The 16,511-nt window shown below is 35.8% G+C and overlaps 1 protein-coding gene across 1 annotated transcript in view; it reads left to right on the top strand.

Annotated features, from left to right (window-relative positions):
• The window catches only part of LOC136559317 (adhesion G protein-coupled receptor A3-like), a 252,001-nt gene that overhangs the window by 111,854 nt on the left and 123,636 nt on the right, over positions 1-16,511 (top strand). The window contains exon 7 of the mRNA XM_066554455.1: positions 8,838-9,051. Within this exon, the coding sequence (XP_066410552.1) occupies positions 8,838-9,051 (214 nt within the window). The remainder of the gene's footprint in view (positions 1-8,837; positions 9,052-16,511) is intronic.

The following is a 16,511-nucleotide window of genomic DNA, read 5'->3' as shown; positions in this document are numbered from 1 at the left end:
ATACTCATAATAACAGAATGTATATAAATCAGATAATATAACTGATATTTTGGTCTTTAAAAGATACATGGGGTAAGTTCATTTTATGTCACAGCTAAGTGGCTATTTGCAAATCAAAGTTGGCTTCCATACTATCATTTGGTAGAATGAAATGAACAATGCTTTAACCTTTTGTCTCCAAATTCTAGATTTGTCATCTAATATGATCAGTCTCAAAATGAGGGGAAAAGACTATGTTGCCCTAAATTTAATCTTGAACATTATTATCTAATTTCTTTAGTGGCAGTGTAGAACACTGCTGCAAGATTGAGGGCATAAAATTAGTAACAGTTAAATCTTATAAATGTGAAATAGCAGAAATATTAAAATGTTCATTTCAGGATGAAATTTTACTACAACATATTTTCTTGCATTTGTGCTCACACATGAAAATTCAGTTCAACAGAAATTTTCATCCCTGAAATCTTACTGATTTGGATATAGGAAAGGTACCCAGTTGTTTGGATTTTTTTCCATAGTTTACTCTTATATACTGCATTAGAGGTTTTTAATGTACACTTGTGTCTTATTTTCTACATTGTCTTTGACAAAGCAAAATGACTGAAGGAAAATTTAACCAAGGTGGAGTGAGAATGGCAGTGAAATGAGGCATTTTAATCTTCAAACTCCTGCCCTTGAACAATTCAAAACCAGTTGCGTATGAACAAAGCAATGTTAAAACAAACCTACAATCCATTGAGTATCTCTGAAGATATATTCTTTATTTATTATGGTAACATGAACATTAAAACACTAGGGTTAAATTTTATACTGGTGATTTCTAGGTAAAATTATATAAGCTTTTTTAACAAACCTATGTTAATAATTGTCTAATAAGAATGCTTATTAGGGTTTGCTGTAATTAATCTTAATTCTTATCATAGGAAAATTCCCTATAAAGCTTTCATCCTAACAATCTCTCTTTCATTTAAGTGGGCTATACCATAGTGGCATTTCACATTTTTATAGCACATGTCAACATACAGCACTTTCTTTAATGTTTGTGTAAAAATGGCTGTTAAGAGCTTCTGACACCATCAGCTGGGCTGAAAGGAGCTTGGAATGGAAAAATGTAATACTTCAACAGAACGGTTGCTTGTTCAGCATTTCTTTTAAGAATTTTTTTCTTTTTCTCTTTTTTACATTCTGACATAAATGAGAACACATGCAGCCTTCTGGACTCTGGGCAATTAGGGACAATCACTGACACTCTTGGGGCCTTCCTGACACCATCTTTCTGTGATCTGAGTGTGCAGTTATGATTTAAAAATAAAAAAGGTTTAAGTTTTGGAAAGATGAGTGCTACCACTGCACTTCCCAGTTAGATAAAGCTAATCAGTGTATTTGATTATACCTGTTGGACCTATTGGAGTGGATCCAGAGGAGAGCCCCAAGGGTGACTGGGGACATGGAACATCTTTCCTGTGAGGAAAGGCTGAGGGAGTTGTGCTTGCTTAGCTGTAGAGGTGAAGGTTCCAAGACCTCGGTGCATCCTTTCAGTACCTAGAGAGGGTTTATAAGAAAATTTGGGACAGGCTTTTTAGTAGAGTCTGTAGCAATAGAATTAGGAATAATGGTTTTAAACTAAAAGAGGATCTATTTACATTAAATATAAGGAAGAATTTTTTTACAATAAGGGTGGTGAGACACTGGCAAGGTCAAGTTGGGTGGGACTCTGAGCAAATGTCCCTGCTCATTCTGGGGGCAGTTTAAAGATGACATTTAAAGGTCCATTCCAGCCCAAACCATTCTATGATTCTGTGATTTTGCAGAGCTGGGTGCTTTACCTTTCCACTGCTCAGCCATTTTTATTAACTGCAAGCTGTAATGAGTATGCAAAGCCATGAGCCAGCCAGTTCAGTTGCCATAAGGGTAATTGGAGTAATCAAAATCAGCTTTTTAACAGTGGGTTTCTGGCTGGTGCCAGGAGGAAATTTGTGTTGATGAATCTTCCACTACCATAGCTGTCAATATGTCAATTTCAGCATATGGGAAATAATCAAATGCTCCCCAGCTTCTGAAATGAAATAGAGTTCTGGGACAATTTGAAAATAAAAAATTGAAAAGTTGCAGCTGTTTTATTTGATAGGAAAGAAATCAATGATGCGAAAACTATTTGCCTATTCTTTTAGATTTCTGTGCCAGTGCAAGACAATGCAATTTTTTAATTGTTTAACTGGAACAAAACCTTGAGTTTCATATTGTGGAAATCTTTCAAGTAACTGTTAACATTTTACAAATTAAAATGTTATGGTATTTACCATTTATATTAAATAAATGAAATCTGTTATTAAATAAGTGAAACCTGTTACCTCTGTTTTTCACTGCCACTTGATTTCCTATCAAGTAAATCACTGCTATCGTCAGTAAATGACAAAGGGCTTTTTCTGGTGCTCCCTCTCAAGACACATCAGTCCCTAGAACTGGTGAAAAAAGAATAATTAATTTAACTGGGATTTGGGAATCTGGAGGAAACTCCAGTAGACAAAGACAGGTTAAATAACTTTGCCATAGCTGGAAATGTCATCCATCTGCTGAGTGATGGATGAAACCTGTATTACTTGGATTTGCCAAGAGTGACTAGACTTGAATTGTACATTCCCCAGCTCAGCCTTTCTTATTTTATATCTAGCTGTAAATTATTTTAAGTAAATAAATCAGATTAGTTATATAATCCAAGTGAGTTTTGAAGACTCATTCAAAACTATGATTTTAGCTCATTTTGGCATATTTGCGCTGAATTTTACCTTTGTTTTGTGTCTATGGAATAGCTCTCTGAGGTCAGCTGACACAGGTAACTGCAGCACAAGTAGCAATGGATTGTGACAGCCTGGGCTCACTGTCCATCTAACTTCTGATAAATCCTGTTTACTACTTCTGCTGATCTCCTTTGATGGCTTTACAGAAGTTTGCAGGAGTAAAATCGCATTAAAGATCTTGTAGATTTAGGTAAAACAGCATACATGTCAGAAATCTTACTCTGTGGTTAGTGGCTACCATTTCAGTGCAGTACTTAGTATTACAAAAGAAACATAACCCCATAATTTCATTATAAGATGCTGGGAAGAAAAAAACCCCAAAAACAAACCAACCAAAGAAAAGCACTGCTTGATATTCCTGTTTGAAAAGCATGTATGAGAGGGAAAGGGACTGATAAAATGGTGTGGAATATCTCTTGCCGTGCCAGCGTTATGAAGCTGGTGGAAATAAGAAGCTATTACATGAACAAAAGCTCTGCTTTTCCTGCAGTGAGTGGTAAATGAATGTGATACAAAGCTTTCTTGTTCCAAGCCCAGGAGACTTACCTTATTCTGTTGTTTAATGCATGTTGGCATCTGTATTTTCTTGATATTATGTTGAAATTAGAGCCAGACACAGCTTTTATTAAAACTGAAGCTTGGCCTCAGTTCTGTATTCATTTTTGACTTCCTTGGCACGTGGTGTGGTCTGTGACCTTCTACACCAAACATTTCGTTACTGACAGCAAATTTCGCAGCACAGAAACTGGCGTTGCTGTGCCGGCACCTCGCTTTTTGGCAGAGCTGGCTCTTGGAGCAGTTCAGATCACGCTCTTTTCTCCAGTTCCATTTGGTAAATATCAGATATAATTTGCACTGTCAGCAATTCAAAATTTTAGCTAATGTATTTCAATTTGTTTTTCCTCATTTTCATCTGTCCTTTTTCTTGGATTGGTTCCTTTGCTTTGTCCTCACTTCCAGCTTTCCCCCACTGTGCTTTCCATGCACATTTCTTTCCCACTGAGACTGTATACAAATATTAGAGCTCTAACTCACACTTTTGTCAGCAGGATGTGCCGCACTCTGTAGGCACACTCAGTTCAAATAAAAAGCCCATTGGCGATACAATAAATCAAGTGATTAACAAGAAGCAAAATGCCACCCTCTGGCTTTTTTTCTGTCCCAGAAGCTTGTGGTACACTGTAGAAAACTGAATTTTCTACCAATGAACTGAAGTCAAAGGTATATCCTCAGATGTGAGCACTGTAGTACTGAAATGATGCGTGGGCAGCCCGGAGAAACCTGTGGATTTTCCTATTTCTGGTTGTGTGAAAACTGTTGATAGCAAACAAAGCCAGTTAATGAGGACCAGAAAAAGTATAGCAGAAAACTGTTTCTGGTAGACTGAACAGCAGAAGGTGCTGGTGTAGTACAGGTTTATGCACTTAGGAGCTGGTGAGCTGAGCTGCCCAGATTAAAGGTTATGCAGCAGGAAATGCAACAAAGCTGGCTGGAGGTAGGACAGTTTGTCCACTACCTTGTGCTGGTCATGTTGGCTAATACCTAGTCAAGTTTCGGTAGTGTTTAGACAGATCTGTGGCATGGGCCAGGTTTTGTACATACAGGTTTGCTTTTAGTCATTCCCCCAGAAAACAGTAGTGTGCACTCATTGGAAGTGAATATTACCTAAAGATAGAAATCTGGTACTAAAAAATGTAACTGAAATATGGGTAAAGATGCACTTTGTCATCTTTTTTACAAGCATTTTTGTTCCATGTATGTGAAGAAACAGCAGTATTTCCTTTGTACTCTTCTCCTTTACAACTTGTAAAACAAAATAGAAGGCCAAAATTAGATAGAAAATTGAAATACTTTTAAAATCTCAAGAAGTGAATTGTATGGAAAGTCAGAAAATACATGATGTGTGTACATGTGTGTGAAGCAAATTCTTCTCTAAATATATTAAGGGCATATGCATTGGAGCATTCCCATAGAGCTTCAGTGCACCTTGCTATTTTTCTATTTTTTGCTAATATTTTAAAAATAATTTCTATTTTCTTTTTCAACATCTTGGGACACTGCATGCATTAAAATATGCAGGGGTGTACTCTATTTCAAAAAGACACAAGTGATCATATTAATTCAGTGGTTTTTGTGTAACCTGATTCCTTCTCTGTATGTCCTCAGTATTCTAGTCTAGATCTAATCTGAAATACAAGACTAGATGGCACAGAGAGTCTGGCCTTCAGTCAACAAAACCCTTTTCTGCTGAGAAGTGAAAGATAACAAAAAAGATGTAATTACTGTAATGATGGGTTAGACCTTTAGATTCATGCTGCAATCAGTGATTCCTGTGGTGCTCTGCTGCAATCATGGTTTAGTGCTGACTGGAGAGACAAGACAGGTAAAGACTGTAAAACACTCCATCAGCTCTTGATCTGAATGCCTGAGGGGAGTCACACCTCTCATTTGCAGATAGGGGTGCTGGCTCCGAGATCGAGGGCAGCACAGTGAATTGTCTTGGAAGGAGCATCTTGGAATATTTTTCAAGTGTGTAAAAGCAAATAAGATCCCTGTAAATTGCTCCCTCCCTTCTCAACACACAATAGTAAACATTTTGATTTTATGAGGCTGTTGTGTCTGCCGTACACGCACACACATGCATAAATATGAACATCAGAGATTATATATATTTAGTAATCCTGATTTAGTCTTTATTACCCACATAATCAAAGAAAAAAAATCAATTGTATAGGGTTATGCTTGCCAGAGCTGTTATATTTAAAGTGCTGTCAAATCAATACCAAAATAATTCCAAATACTTTAAGAATTTCTTACTTCTTCATTTATTCTCAAAGTCAAACATGAAAATGTGCATACAGCATTAATAGATACTTTTAGTCTGAATTTGAAAGATTGTTGGATTATGGATTTAAAGTAAGTATTTCCAGCTGATGCTGATGTAACTACAATAATTTTTTGGCCATTTGGGATAAAGGGTATTGGTCGTAATTCTGAAACTCTTCTTGGTGTGATTAATCCTCATAACTGTGAGCTGTGTCACAGAAGTCAGCTGGAACTTCTGCATGAGTAATGGTTGCAGAACCAGCCTCAGACATTTAAATCATTACTATCCCTGGAAAACAACTGAAGATTAGCTCTGGTATTAATGTTTTTGTGTAGACATCACAGAGATTAAAAGCAGATGTTTTCCAGGAGTACTTATGTTTACCTTCCATGGTCTGCAAATGTTATAATCCATAGAAATTTTATTATTTTTAATTTGAAAATGAGTTTTCAGCATTATTTGTCAATTTGGCCAACCCAAATAGGTACATTCTCAAAGTTGGTCAGGAGGATATCCTAGCATAATGGTATGTTTGATTCCAAGGATATATTGAATTCATTTTGCATCTTTGTTGGCACTTAAAAGGATTTGCAAAGAAAAAGAAAATGAGTACACTGTTGATAGGACTGATCATTTTTTGACAGGCTGAAGTAAAGTTTTCATTCACTTCTGATCATTAATCGACCAAACCTGTAGAAAGCACCTCATTCCCACTGCATTTCTGGGTTTGGTGATCCCCAAGGCTGAACAATAGAAGGGGTTATGGGGGAGCCTTGGACACCAACACTCAAGACAGAGATAAATTCAGAGTGAAAGTGTTACACTTCATCCATATGCTCAGCAGGTTATTTAACTTGACTTAAAGATATTGATATTCTAGTTCACACTCTTCCTACTTCATAGCCTCACAGCACAATGTGGCACTCACTGCATGACCAAAACCATTCAACCAGATACAACGTCCTCAGTTAAAAAGTACTGTATCAATAAGAAATATTTTATTTCTGTGAGTAGTATCTATTGCTGTTGTACGTCTCACAGTGTGCTTAGTTTTTCTACATTTTGGTAGCCATTTAATTAATTTATGGATAAATTTGTATTCCATATATTTCCTTATATTCCATAAGTGACTTCATAAGGCAACACAAAAATCACAACTTTTTGGAGACAGAGATTCTTTCTATCTGCTAGTTAAAGACATTTAATATAAATGACTGGGACCAAGGCTGCAGCAATTAGGAATGAGGCATTAATCTAGTTTACCTTCTCTTCTCTTAATTAGAAGCCAAAAGTCATAAAAATACTGTGTATATTTCAAGGAATTTTTAGTATCACATCATTGTCTCCATATAACAGGTGCAATCAAAAGGTAAATTACAGGATGTGTGCGCTGGTAAGGAGTGCTTTCTGAAGGCTGCACTTTATAGTCAAAGCAGACTTAAAACATTTCAGTAGAGAGGAGCTAGTCCCCTAATCCTCTGTGTGCTTCTCCCAAACAGAAGTAGCACGTATTCACTTGTACCAATTTTGCATGCTGTGCTGGCCAACATTCTTCTTTGCATAAAAGTAGAAGTGATCCCTCTCACTGTTTACTCAAAACAGGTGTACTGTTTACTCAAAACAGGTGATGAATGTATTGTTTAACAAAATAGTAACAAAGGCCCAAAGCTGGGTTTGTAAGTACAACTTCTCGCAATTTAAGAGTTCCAAAGACAGCACCTGAATGACATAAAGAAATGTGTTAGGGTGGAATGCTGAGTAAGAGGAAGAACGCTATTGGCTGTCCACAAATTTTAGCAGCTGTAGAACCAGTGATTATGGCTTGCAACCTGGATAGGCATGGCTAAGTTCATCTGTATTTGTTATGGGCAATGGAGGATTTTGAGGAGCAAGTTTAAGGAAGATAAAATGGCAAGCAGTGAAATGGAAAAAAAAAAAGGTACTTGTCAGAAAAATAGATGTTTGAGGTAGTTACTAGTGGTGCAAATGGTGGAAGGGTGACCTTTCAGCTGACAACTCTGTAGGATGGATTGATATTGATGATGAGAGGCCTTTAAATGAAAACAGAAGAAGAAGAAGGGATAAGATCTAGCTTTAAAGTTCTCTTTCCTCATCAAGGTAGAATGATAACCAAGGTGCAAGACTATAGGTCTTTTGTCTAAGGTGAGATTGCAGATTGAGGTTAAAAAGCAATCCAGGCTCAGTGAATTGATTTGGTGTTGGAGCCTGAGGTGAAAAGGCTCTATTGTAGGAGCTGTTGTGCACGATGTTCATGGGAATTTAGGACTGAGGAAAATAACCTTCAATCACTCTCAAATCTGTAAAATAGCAGACTTTCATCAGGGCCAAAAATGTACATATCTTCCCTATTTGCATTTTTTTTAAACTGTGTTTAGGCATTTGGATTTGTGATTACAGCAGCTGGTTTTTGTAATAACCTGCTTAGAATGTGCAGTATTCTCATTATTGGGGTGTTTCTGGGAGAAAGCTTCGAGAGATAAAGTTCATTTGAAAATATGGTAAAAAGTATTCATCTTTAAATAGATGATAAGAGCTACTTAGATAAATATTTAATGTTAAGTAATTATCTAGAGAGTAGAGATGACTTGTAGAATTGGCAGAAGGAATGGGAAATGAAAAGTCATGGGGACAGTTGAACTTAAGAGGAAAGTTTAACTATTGTTAGTCTTATTATTATCCAAATTCCAGGCATATGAAGCAGCTTAGGCTCTATAGAGACGGTAAGTTTTGTTCTGAAACAAAGTGGGCATTTCCTCTACTGACAGTGAAGTGGTCTTTTAAATGTTAACTGAACCTATATTAATAGCTGTATTTTTTTCTCTAATTGGAAGACACTTTTTTATTCTGTACACTTGTATAGTAAAGCAACCTGCCTTGAGAAGGACGCTGTGTTGGAGCATCTCAAAAGATTCCTTCCAACCTCAAGCATACTGTGACTTGTTTCATGAAACTCATTTTCTGTAGATATTCTGGTAATCCTGTGTTTATCTGGGCTCACACCAGTGGGAAAAAAGTGATCTCTAGAACTCACAACGTGATCTGACTGCAGTGGGTCATATCTAGTATGTCTAAATTTTCACGTGAAGATATAAGAAGCTAGAATGGTATACAACTAGTTCATGTTACAATATTCATAAGAGAGGAATTAATTGTGACTTCGCTTTCCTATTTTTATTTTGTTTTCCCTGCAGCTGGGCCTCTGGAACTTCCTCTCTTCGAGCTGATCCCATCACAAAGACAAGTGGTTTTCCATGGAGACCGCCTGCCCTTCCAGTGCACTGCAACTTACGTGGACAACAGCACCCAGGTGCAGTGGTACCATGCGGGGCGCCTGATCGAAACCGACGAGGAGAGTGGCATCTTCGTGGAGGACAGCATCATCCATGACTGCTGCCTGATCACACGGTAACACACACCTCTTGGCATAGTCAGGCTTGCATGCAAGGGGAACAGATCTGACGCTTGCAACAAGCCTCATTAAAACACCAGGAGTTGTTTAATTTGAAGCAACTCAATTGTGTGCTTGAATCTGAGCACAGAGGTAGAGATTTTTCATGGCTATGATTGGCTGTGATTCCAAATTGTACTTTTTGAGTCTAAGTATCCAGATTTGATCAGATATGGGTTTGAACCAGATAAAAATAGTTTCTTATACAATAAACCATGTGAAGAAATATAAAAAAGCAAGAAAAGAAGAAAAGCTTCAGAACATATGAGTGACTTATAGCCAAACTGCTTCTTCATGACACCATCCACCATAAATGATGGACCTATGAAGAACTATCAATTGAAAATAAATACTTTGATTAGTTTTTGCAGGTTCCAATGTGCTAGATCCCATATTCTTTAGTTAAGTAATCTCATTTTTGTTTCTTATTAAATATTTCTCGATTTTCTGTGACTTCTACCATCTCTGTGCCTGTGTGCTTGAGATACAGAGATCTACAGATGCATTTGCTGATGTGAAAAGTGCAAGAGGAATGAAGCAGAGTAGGCTTATATAAAAGAAGCAAAAACTAAAATTTGGCAGTGACTGTAATGTTCCAGTTTTGCTTCAGTTTTCCTGTTAAACATTATTTAATAAATTATAAATTTCAGTGTTTATTTTTGGGTTTCATCACAGAGTATTGGCTTGTCACTAAAAGCTGCTAAGTTGTTGCACACATCCTTTTGTCCTCTGCCAGTTTCCATCACTGATCAAAAAGAGAGTCTGATTCTGTGTGCATCTTCTGCCTTTCTCTTTGTAGAAGATGGAGTGAAAATAACTATGCTAATTAGCTCTGGATAATCATTAACATCTTTTCACTCAAACAGTTTCTATTAATATAATTGACCTGAAATGCTTCTTGAACTATCAAATAGAAGTTATGAAGGGAGTCAAATTAAATCCTGTCCACTGGGGACTTTTGGCTTTATTAATTTCATCTACCCACTGATTATTTGACCCCTTGTGGAGTCCCTTAGATCTAGAGGCATAGATCTGACCCATTCTCAGAGCTCCTGCCTTTCTTCTAATATCAATGAGAAGGACTATTAGACCAATTAGTGCAGTAATGCCACGTGCATGAGCTATTATATAACTGCCAAGTCACTTAAATTAAAGCATGTTCTTCCTATTTCCATTATATCAAAATTAAAATACATGCTGTTAATCACCTCATTATGTTTTTCAACTGAATTATATTTTGCACTGTATAAGTAATTTTTAAAGCGTAGTAATAAGCTAAAATAAATAGTCTAAAATTGTTTCCAAAATAGCTATCTTTTTTAAAAAAGGTGTAAGTAGCTTGACTGATTTTACCTTACATTACTTCTTTTTTGCCAGACTGTAAAATAAAAACCTTTGTCTACCATAGCATATTTTAATAAGGATGGTTGATCTCCTGCCTATCTCATTTACTGTGCCATTTAATAGGTGACCTTGATGCTGATGGTGCAGAATGCACATGTGCAATATGCACATCTATTCAGAAAAAATGTTCTTTAAGTACATCATCACATTTGCTGTTATAGACTGGAAAAATAATCTGACTTGCTAAGTTATGTGATAAAGACTGTTAAAATAAGAAAAAATATTTTTGAATAAAACCCTAAGTCCTTAAACAGCTGTTGAAAAGCATTCAACATTTTAATTCCTCATTTATTTGCATTATACATGACACTTTGTAAGATAGAAGGGCATTGACCATAGACCATAATCCTTATCCAGCCAAAAATGCTAACATTCAAGCAGCTGTGCCTCTGCTGTGATCTAGGTGCTGATCAGAATTAACCTATTAAAGATATACTTTCAAACCTACTTTTAAAAACTGTACTATTTTAAAGTCAATTTTTAAAAGGTAAAGACATGTATTGTTGAAAATAAGAAAAGTTAAAATTATCTTTCGCATTTCTTAATGTTAATCCCATCTTTATGACCAAGTATATTATATCCTAATTTATATAATTATCATAAAAAATTGAAATAATATATAATAGCATGCTTGTTAAATGTTACAATAGCATGTATTAGTGTGCTAGTTGCATGCTATTACATACTAATTTGTGATAGTTCTTAAGGATAAATCATTGGTTGTAAAAGGCACTGAAACATCAGAAAGACTATGCCTCCCTGAGGCTATCAAATGTTAAGTATATGATTTGGACTAAAAATAAAGGTAACTTGAAATCAGTTCTTACAGTATCATATTTTGCCTTTGCATACCTAGTCTTTACACCAAATGTCCACTCTCTGTGGCTTTCTGTAATTGCACTAAAGGACAGACTTTGGCCTGTGCTACTTAGCAATTTAAAGATTTCTATAGCTGGTTTTGAACAAAGAGGTGTAGTCATGTTCCAAAAGCTGCTTATTCAAACATTTTTAGGTGGTTATTTTATTGGGTAATTCCAGATATTTCTGGACGTTGATTTACATCACAAATATCATGTTAAACCCTTCTGTTTTATTAACTGGCACAGTAGAAGGATAAAATATCCAAATGTGTATTTTTTGTCTCCTATGATAAAGCAGAATAAACTAAAATAAATATTTTTGTTACAATAATTAAACTAAAGTTTTGAACTGTATTCCGGTCTGTGACATTTTTCTTGGCAAGGAGTATTCCCTTTCAGGAGATCTTGAAAAGGTGTTTTCAATTCTGCTGCTAGCTTGCATTTATCATTTCTTGCCAATGATAATAATATTTGATTTTGCTGGTGTTTAATCTTCTGTCATTATGCCTGTGTATAAATGTCATAGTCATATATGAAAATATACATATGATGTGGGACTAGTTTCCTATCATTTGTGAATGGATCTAGCTGAATTTGTTAACGGTGCTTCCATGAAGGCAGCCTCATTTCTTTAGCCTGGAATATTATATCAGTTCAATAATAAGCAGCAATTCTAACTCAACACATTCTGGTTCTCTGATGTCCCTGAAACCACATAGAAGGAAGGTCATGTAGGATTCTCTGCAGCACGGCATCTTTCCCAGCTTCCTCACTCTTCCCTTTCAGTGTTTGGAGAAGCTAGCAGGACAGTTATTAGAATATTAAACCAGAAAAAGAAACTATTGTAGTTCTATGAACCAAGAAACTCCACAGTGGCAGAGATACTTTAATTTTCAAGAAGTTTCTTAATTTACCACAAAGAATATAATGACAATTTGGAAGTCTTTTTGTTTCTAGTCTGCAAATACTTGTGTAGAGTGTTTAACAGTGCTTATGCCCTGACAGCTCTAATAGCTGCTCTGGGACCATTACAGTCCATGAGTGCTCCTTCTGAAAACATTAAACTGTGAAAAAAGTTAAGAATCCATAAAAAGGAGAGCTGCAGCTGGAGAAACCAACATGCTCTCAACTAAACCTAGGCTAACAGGTGCTAGGATCAAAAGTTATTTTCAGGTGTAATTTTTGTTGTGTAGATGGATTTGCCACTGGAAATACAGTTTCTTAGGACTGAATTTTGATCCCCTGAAAATTGTGTTTTTCTATTGTACTCTGTGCTAAGTATCTCAGTCTTCTAAAAATGGTTGAGAAAGCCACTTTATTTTGTGGGGGTTTTTAATTTTAAAAAAATATTAAGCTTAAGAATCTGTTAAAAATCGTCGAAGTGCTTCTTTACATTGTGACAGTAGCCACTGCCAAGTACATAATGAAATAAATAATAGTGTTTGAGATGAGAGGTGTATGATTATGTGAAAATCTCAAAAATGTGCAGAAGAAAGGCAGAATTTCAAATCAGGGTCCACTTGTAATAGTGAAGGTACAAAAAATTTCAAACATATTGAATATTGTGGTTTGAAACTTTTGATCATAATTAACGTTATCCAAACAGGAGGTTGAGTCCAATTAATACTTTTTTACTGTTTGAAATTATCACTGCATGTATTAGTAAAGAATTAGGAGCTTGATTGAGGCAGTTTCACTAGAAGTATAAAGATTATTTAAGATATGATTAGAGAAAGGAAATTGATTCCATGAGTAGACAGGTGGTATCATTGCAAGTTTGAGATACAGGCAGACACCTCCTATAAGAAAGAACAAAATGCTTCCAGGACCTCTGTGTGAAAGGCAGAAATTCAAGGCATGTAATGACCGAGATGATCCCTAAACTTTGTTAACAGTTTGGGCAGGAATGCATCTGGAAAAGACATGAAGCAAGCAGCAGTGGTTTGAACTGGTCCTAGTTAAAAAAACAGTCTGAAAATCCCTGATAAGGATGTTGGTAGGTTGGACACTTGACTGAAAGTTCAGATATGTACCAAATCATGGAAGAATATTGGAGATGGCACAAGATTAACAAGATTAGAACAAATCCAAGTACCTTGATTCAGAAATGCAGATATTTTATAATCACTTTGTGTTCTGCTGCACGAGTATTTTGGAGATGGGCTGCTATGGGTCACACTGAGAAATCCAGGGAGATAAGCAGAAATTGTTCAGTGCTGATATTTTTTGCTTTACCTAATTGACCCAGTTTGACCTTTAGCTGTCAAGGAGTTAGGAAACAAATGAAGCAAAATAACAGTTTAAATTGTAAATCAATATTTCTGTATTATTTTGAGGTCACTTTAAACCCTGTAGGCAATGGTATACAATTCATTTCAGGCACTGGAGGCAGAAAAGAACTACTGACAGAAGTGACTGCACCAGCAGTCTTCTCTTATATCAGATAGGAAGATAATATTTTAAATTATTGCAGAATATTATTAAATGCCCAGGGTAAGGATTTCATAATGTGAGATTGAGTACCTTCTTGTGAATTAATTTGGAAGATTAATTAAACTTAGGTCTTTTATCTAAAAATATTTCAATTACCTGAATAAAATCAATGACAGTTTTATTACTAATCGGTGTGGGGAATATTTTAAAGTATAACCTGTGGAGAGATTGATACAATGAAAAGCAAAAGCAGCAACCATGATACCCTCTGTCATTAAAGTAATAGACCACTACCTAAGAGTTGTATCATAAAACCTTTAGGCTTAATTTGGGTAAGTGCTTATTGAAACATGATTGAAAAATAGGTATTTTCACCAAAAAAAACATATAAGTATTTTGGCTGCTAGAATTAAAATACCCTAGAAATATAGTTAGTCAGAACTATAAAAACATTTTGATGGGGTCCTTGAAGATTGATACAAAAATATACTTTCTTTGGTGTTGAGACAAGATTAAGATGCCTTTCACTAAATTTTCACCTCTCGTTTCCATCTCTGCTTATATCCAGCAGCTATATATGGGTCTATCCAGCCACAGCTCTGAAATGTTCAGTAGTAAGAACAAAAATTGATGCTTTATCCCCCACAAGGGAGAATCAGAGGGTTTTGCTTTGACTTTTTAAGGCCAGAATGATTTTAATGTGGCTCTTCAAACAGCTGCAGCTACACAGCTGAGGACATGCTGCACTGTAGCAGCAGTTGGGAGTCAACATCTCAGGGCTGCCTTTTTCTAAAGTACTTTTCCTGTCAACATCAGTGTTAGATAGAATTATACATTTTCTCTGAGTCTAGGCAGTAGTTTGTAAATCTGTGAGCCAAATGTGAGCATATCAGAGCATTTATGACATACATCCAGAATCCAGTGCCAGGTAAACCACCCTAAACATTGGCAAAGCAAACAATTTCTACAAAGAAACACTTGATAGAAATATTAAAACAACAACTGAATTACTTTTTAATTTTCATATATTTCAATCTGCTCAATATTGAGAATGTATTGTAGGGCATATTCCCATTAATATGCTGGAATTCCATGAAAATAGCTCCTCTCCCCTCCCTTATCTCCCTGCAGGATAAAACCCCCGCTATATTTAATTGTTTATGGTATTGTGCTTGAGTGGCTCCTGGCCATTACAAAATAAAGTTTACACTATAAGAGAGACACCAAATACTGAGAAAGAATAGACATCTTTCCTGAAGTTCTTATATAGGAAACTGCTGTCCTACCTTCTTTTTAGATCTTTCCAAATTTCTTCCAAGTGGGCAAGTAAAACAGGTCAGTATTCTAACCCTAATATATCAATCAGCCCATAAAATGTTCATTACATAATTTATTTCTGCATTTGTATCATGTCAAAGTAATATGCATTTGGAAAATAATTTGAAATTGTAAAATTAATTTTTTTTTTAAGTAGATTTTTATTTGGTCTGTTGTGATTTTTTCCCTCTGTTGTTTTGGGTTTTTTTCTGTTAGTATATTGTTATTAAATCTAGGTCCTTTCCAACTCTTGTCATGGTTCTAGAATGTGAACAAATTAGCTGATAGTTAAACTATAGAAAAAAGTATGTTATAGCACATAACATTTCTTGGGTACCCACAGATGGTATTAAATGGTAAGTTAAGCTTTGTCTTTATATGCAATCAAAAGAAAAAAAAAAAAGATGTGTATTGCATTACCTCTGTGTATGAGAAATTGATTACACCTGAAAATACTTGCTAGACATCTTGCATAAAATGAATACCAACTTTCATCTTCCTTTTTTTCTCGCTGTTGCCTGGACACAAGTCTACTTCAAAGGCCATCAGCCTTCTAAAGCTGTTTCTTTCAAGGGTAAATAACTAATTTTGTCAGAGAGATCAGACTAGCAATTTGAGTTCAGACAAGTGCCTTGATTTACAGATTCTCTCTTCATTTTCCATGTTTTAACCTTATGTCCCCTGTGAAAGGCTGTATTGCGAGCAGCACTGTACTCTGGAGACCAACACTCATTTTTTAAATTGCATGTTAGTATTAATAATTTAAGGTGGTATGGGTTGGAGGCATGTTGTGCAGACCTTCTGCCTGAACTGTGGGAACACGTTAGCTATTTATCTGTCTGAAGAAGAATATGAGAAAACCTAAATGTCTCCTGAGTTAGAGTAAATAATTTTTATTTTCCTGCAGGAAGACCAATTGGTTCTTCCTAAATCTTACAGAAACTCAAGTCAGACTTGAAAGTATTTCTTGTGGAAAGCCAATCAAAGCATGGTGTTAAAGTCCCTTCTTTATTTGTTACTTTGTTTCCTGGCATGCAGATGACTGCTGGGGCGTACAGTAAATGTCGCTATAGTACTTCTTCAGGACATGGCTGAGTAACTCTGCATAATGAGACCTACTTCTGATTGTCTAATTAGTTATGCATAGCTGTAGCAATGCAAAACTATGCCTCAAATAGAACTCTATTGTCATAGGTTACTTGATTACATGACTATGGCTTCCGTGTGTATTATGGTTCCTCTCTTTGTAATGACAAATGCCACGGGCTTCAGTTGAATATCAGAACAACTTTTTCATGCAATTGCATCAGCTGTACATTTCAATTAATTTTTCAATATGTCAATCATCACATTTGTAAAAAGAAATTCTACCATGCATGAAATTTCCCAGTACGAAAAAGAAT

Source organism: Molothrus aeneus, chromosome 8, assembly GCF_037042795.1.
Source record: "Molothrus aeneus isolate 106 chromosome 8, BPBGC_Maene_1.0, whole genome shotgun sequence".
In the NCBI taxonomy this organism is placed as follows: domain Eukaryota; kingdom Metazoa; phylum Chordata; class Aves; order Passeriformes; family Icteridae; genus Molothrus; species Molothrus aeneus.
This window is presented reverse-complemented; position numbering and strand designations above follow the sequence as displayed.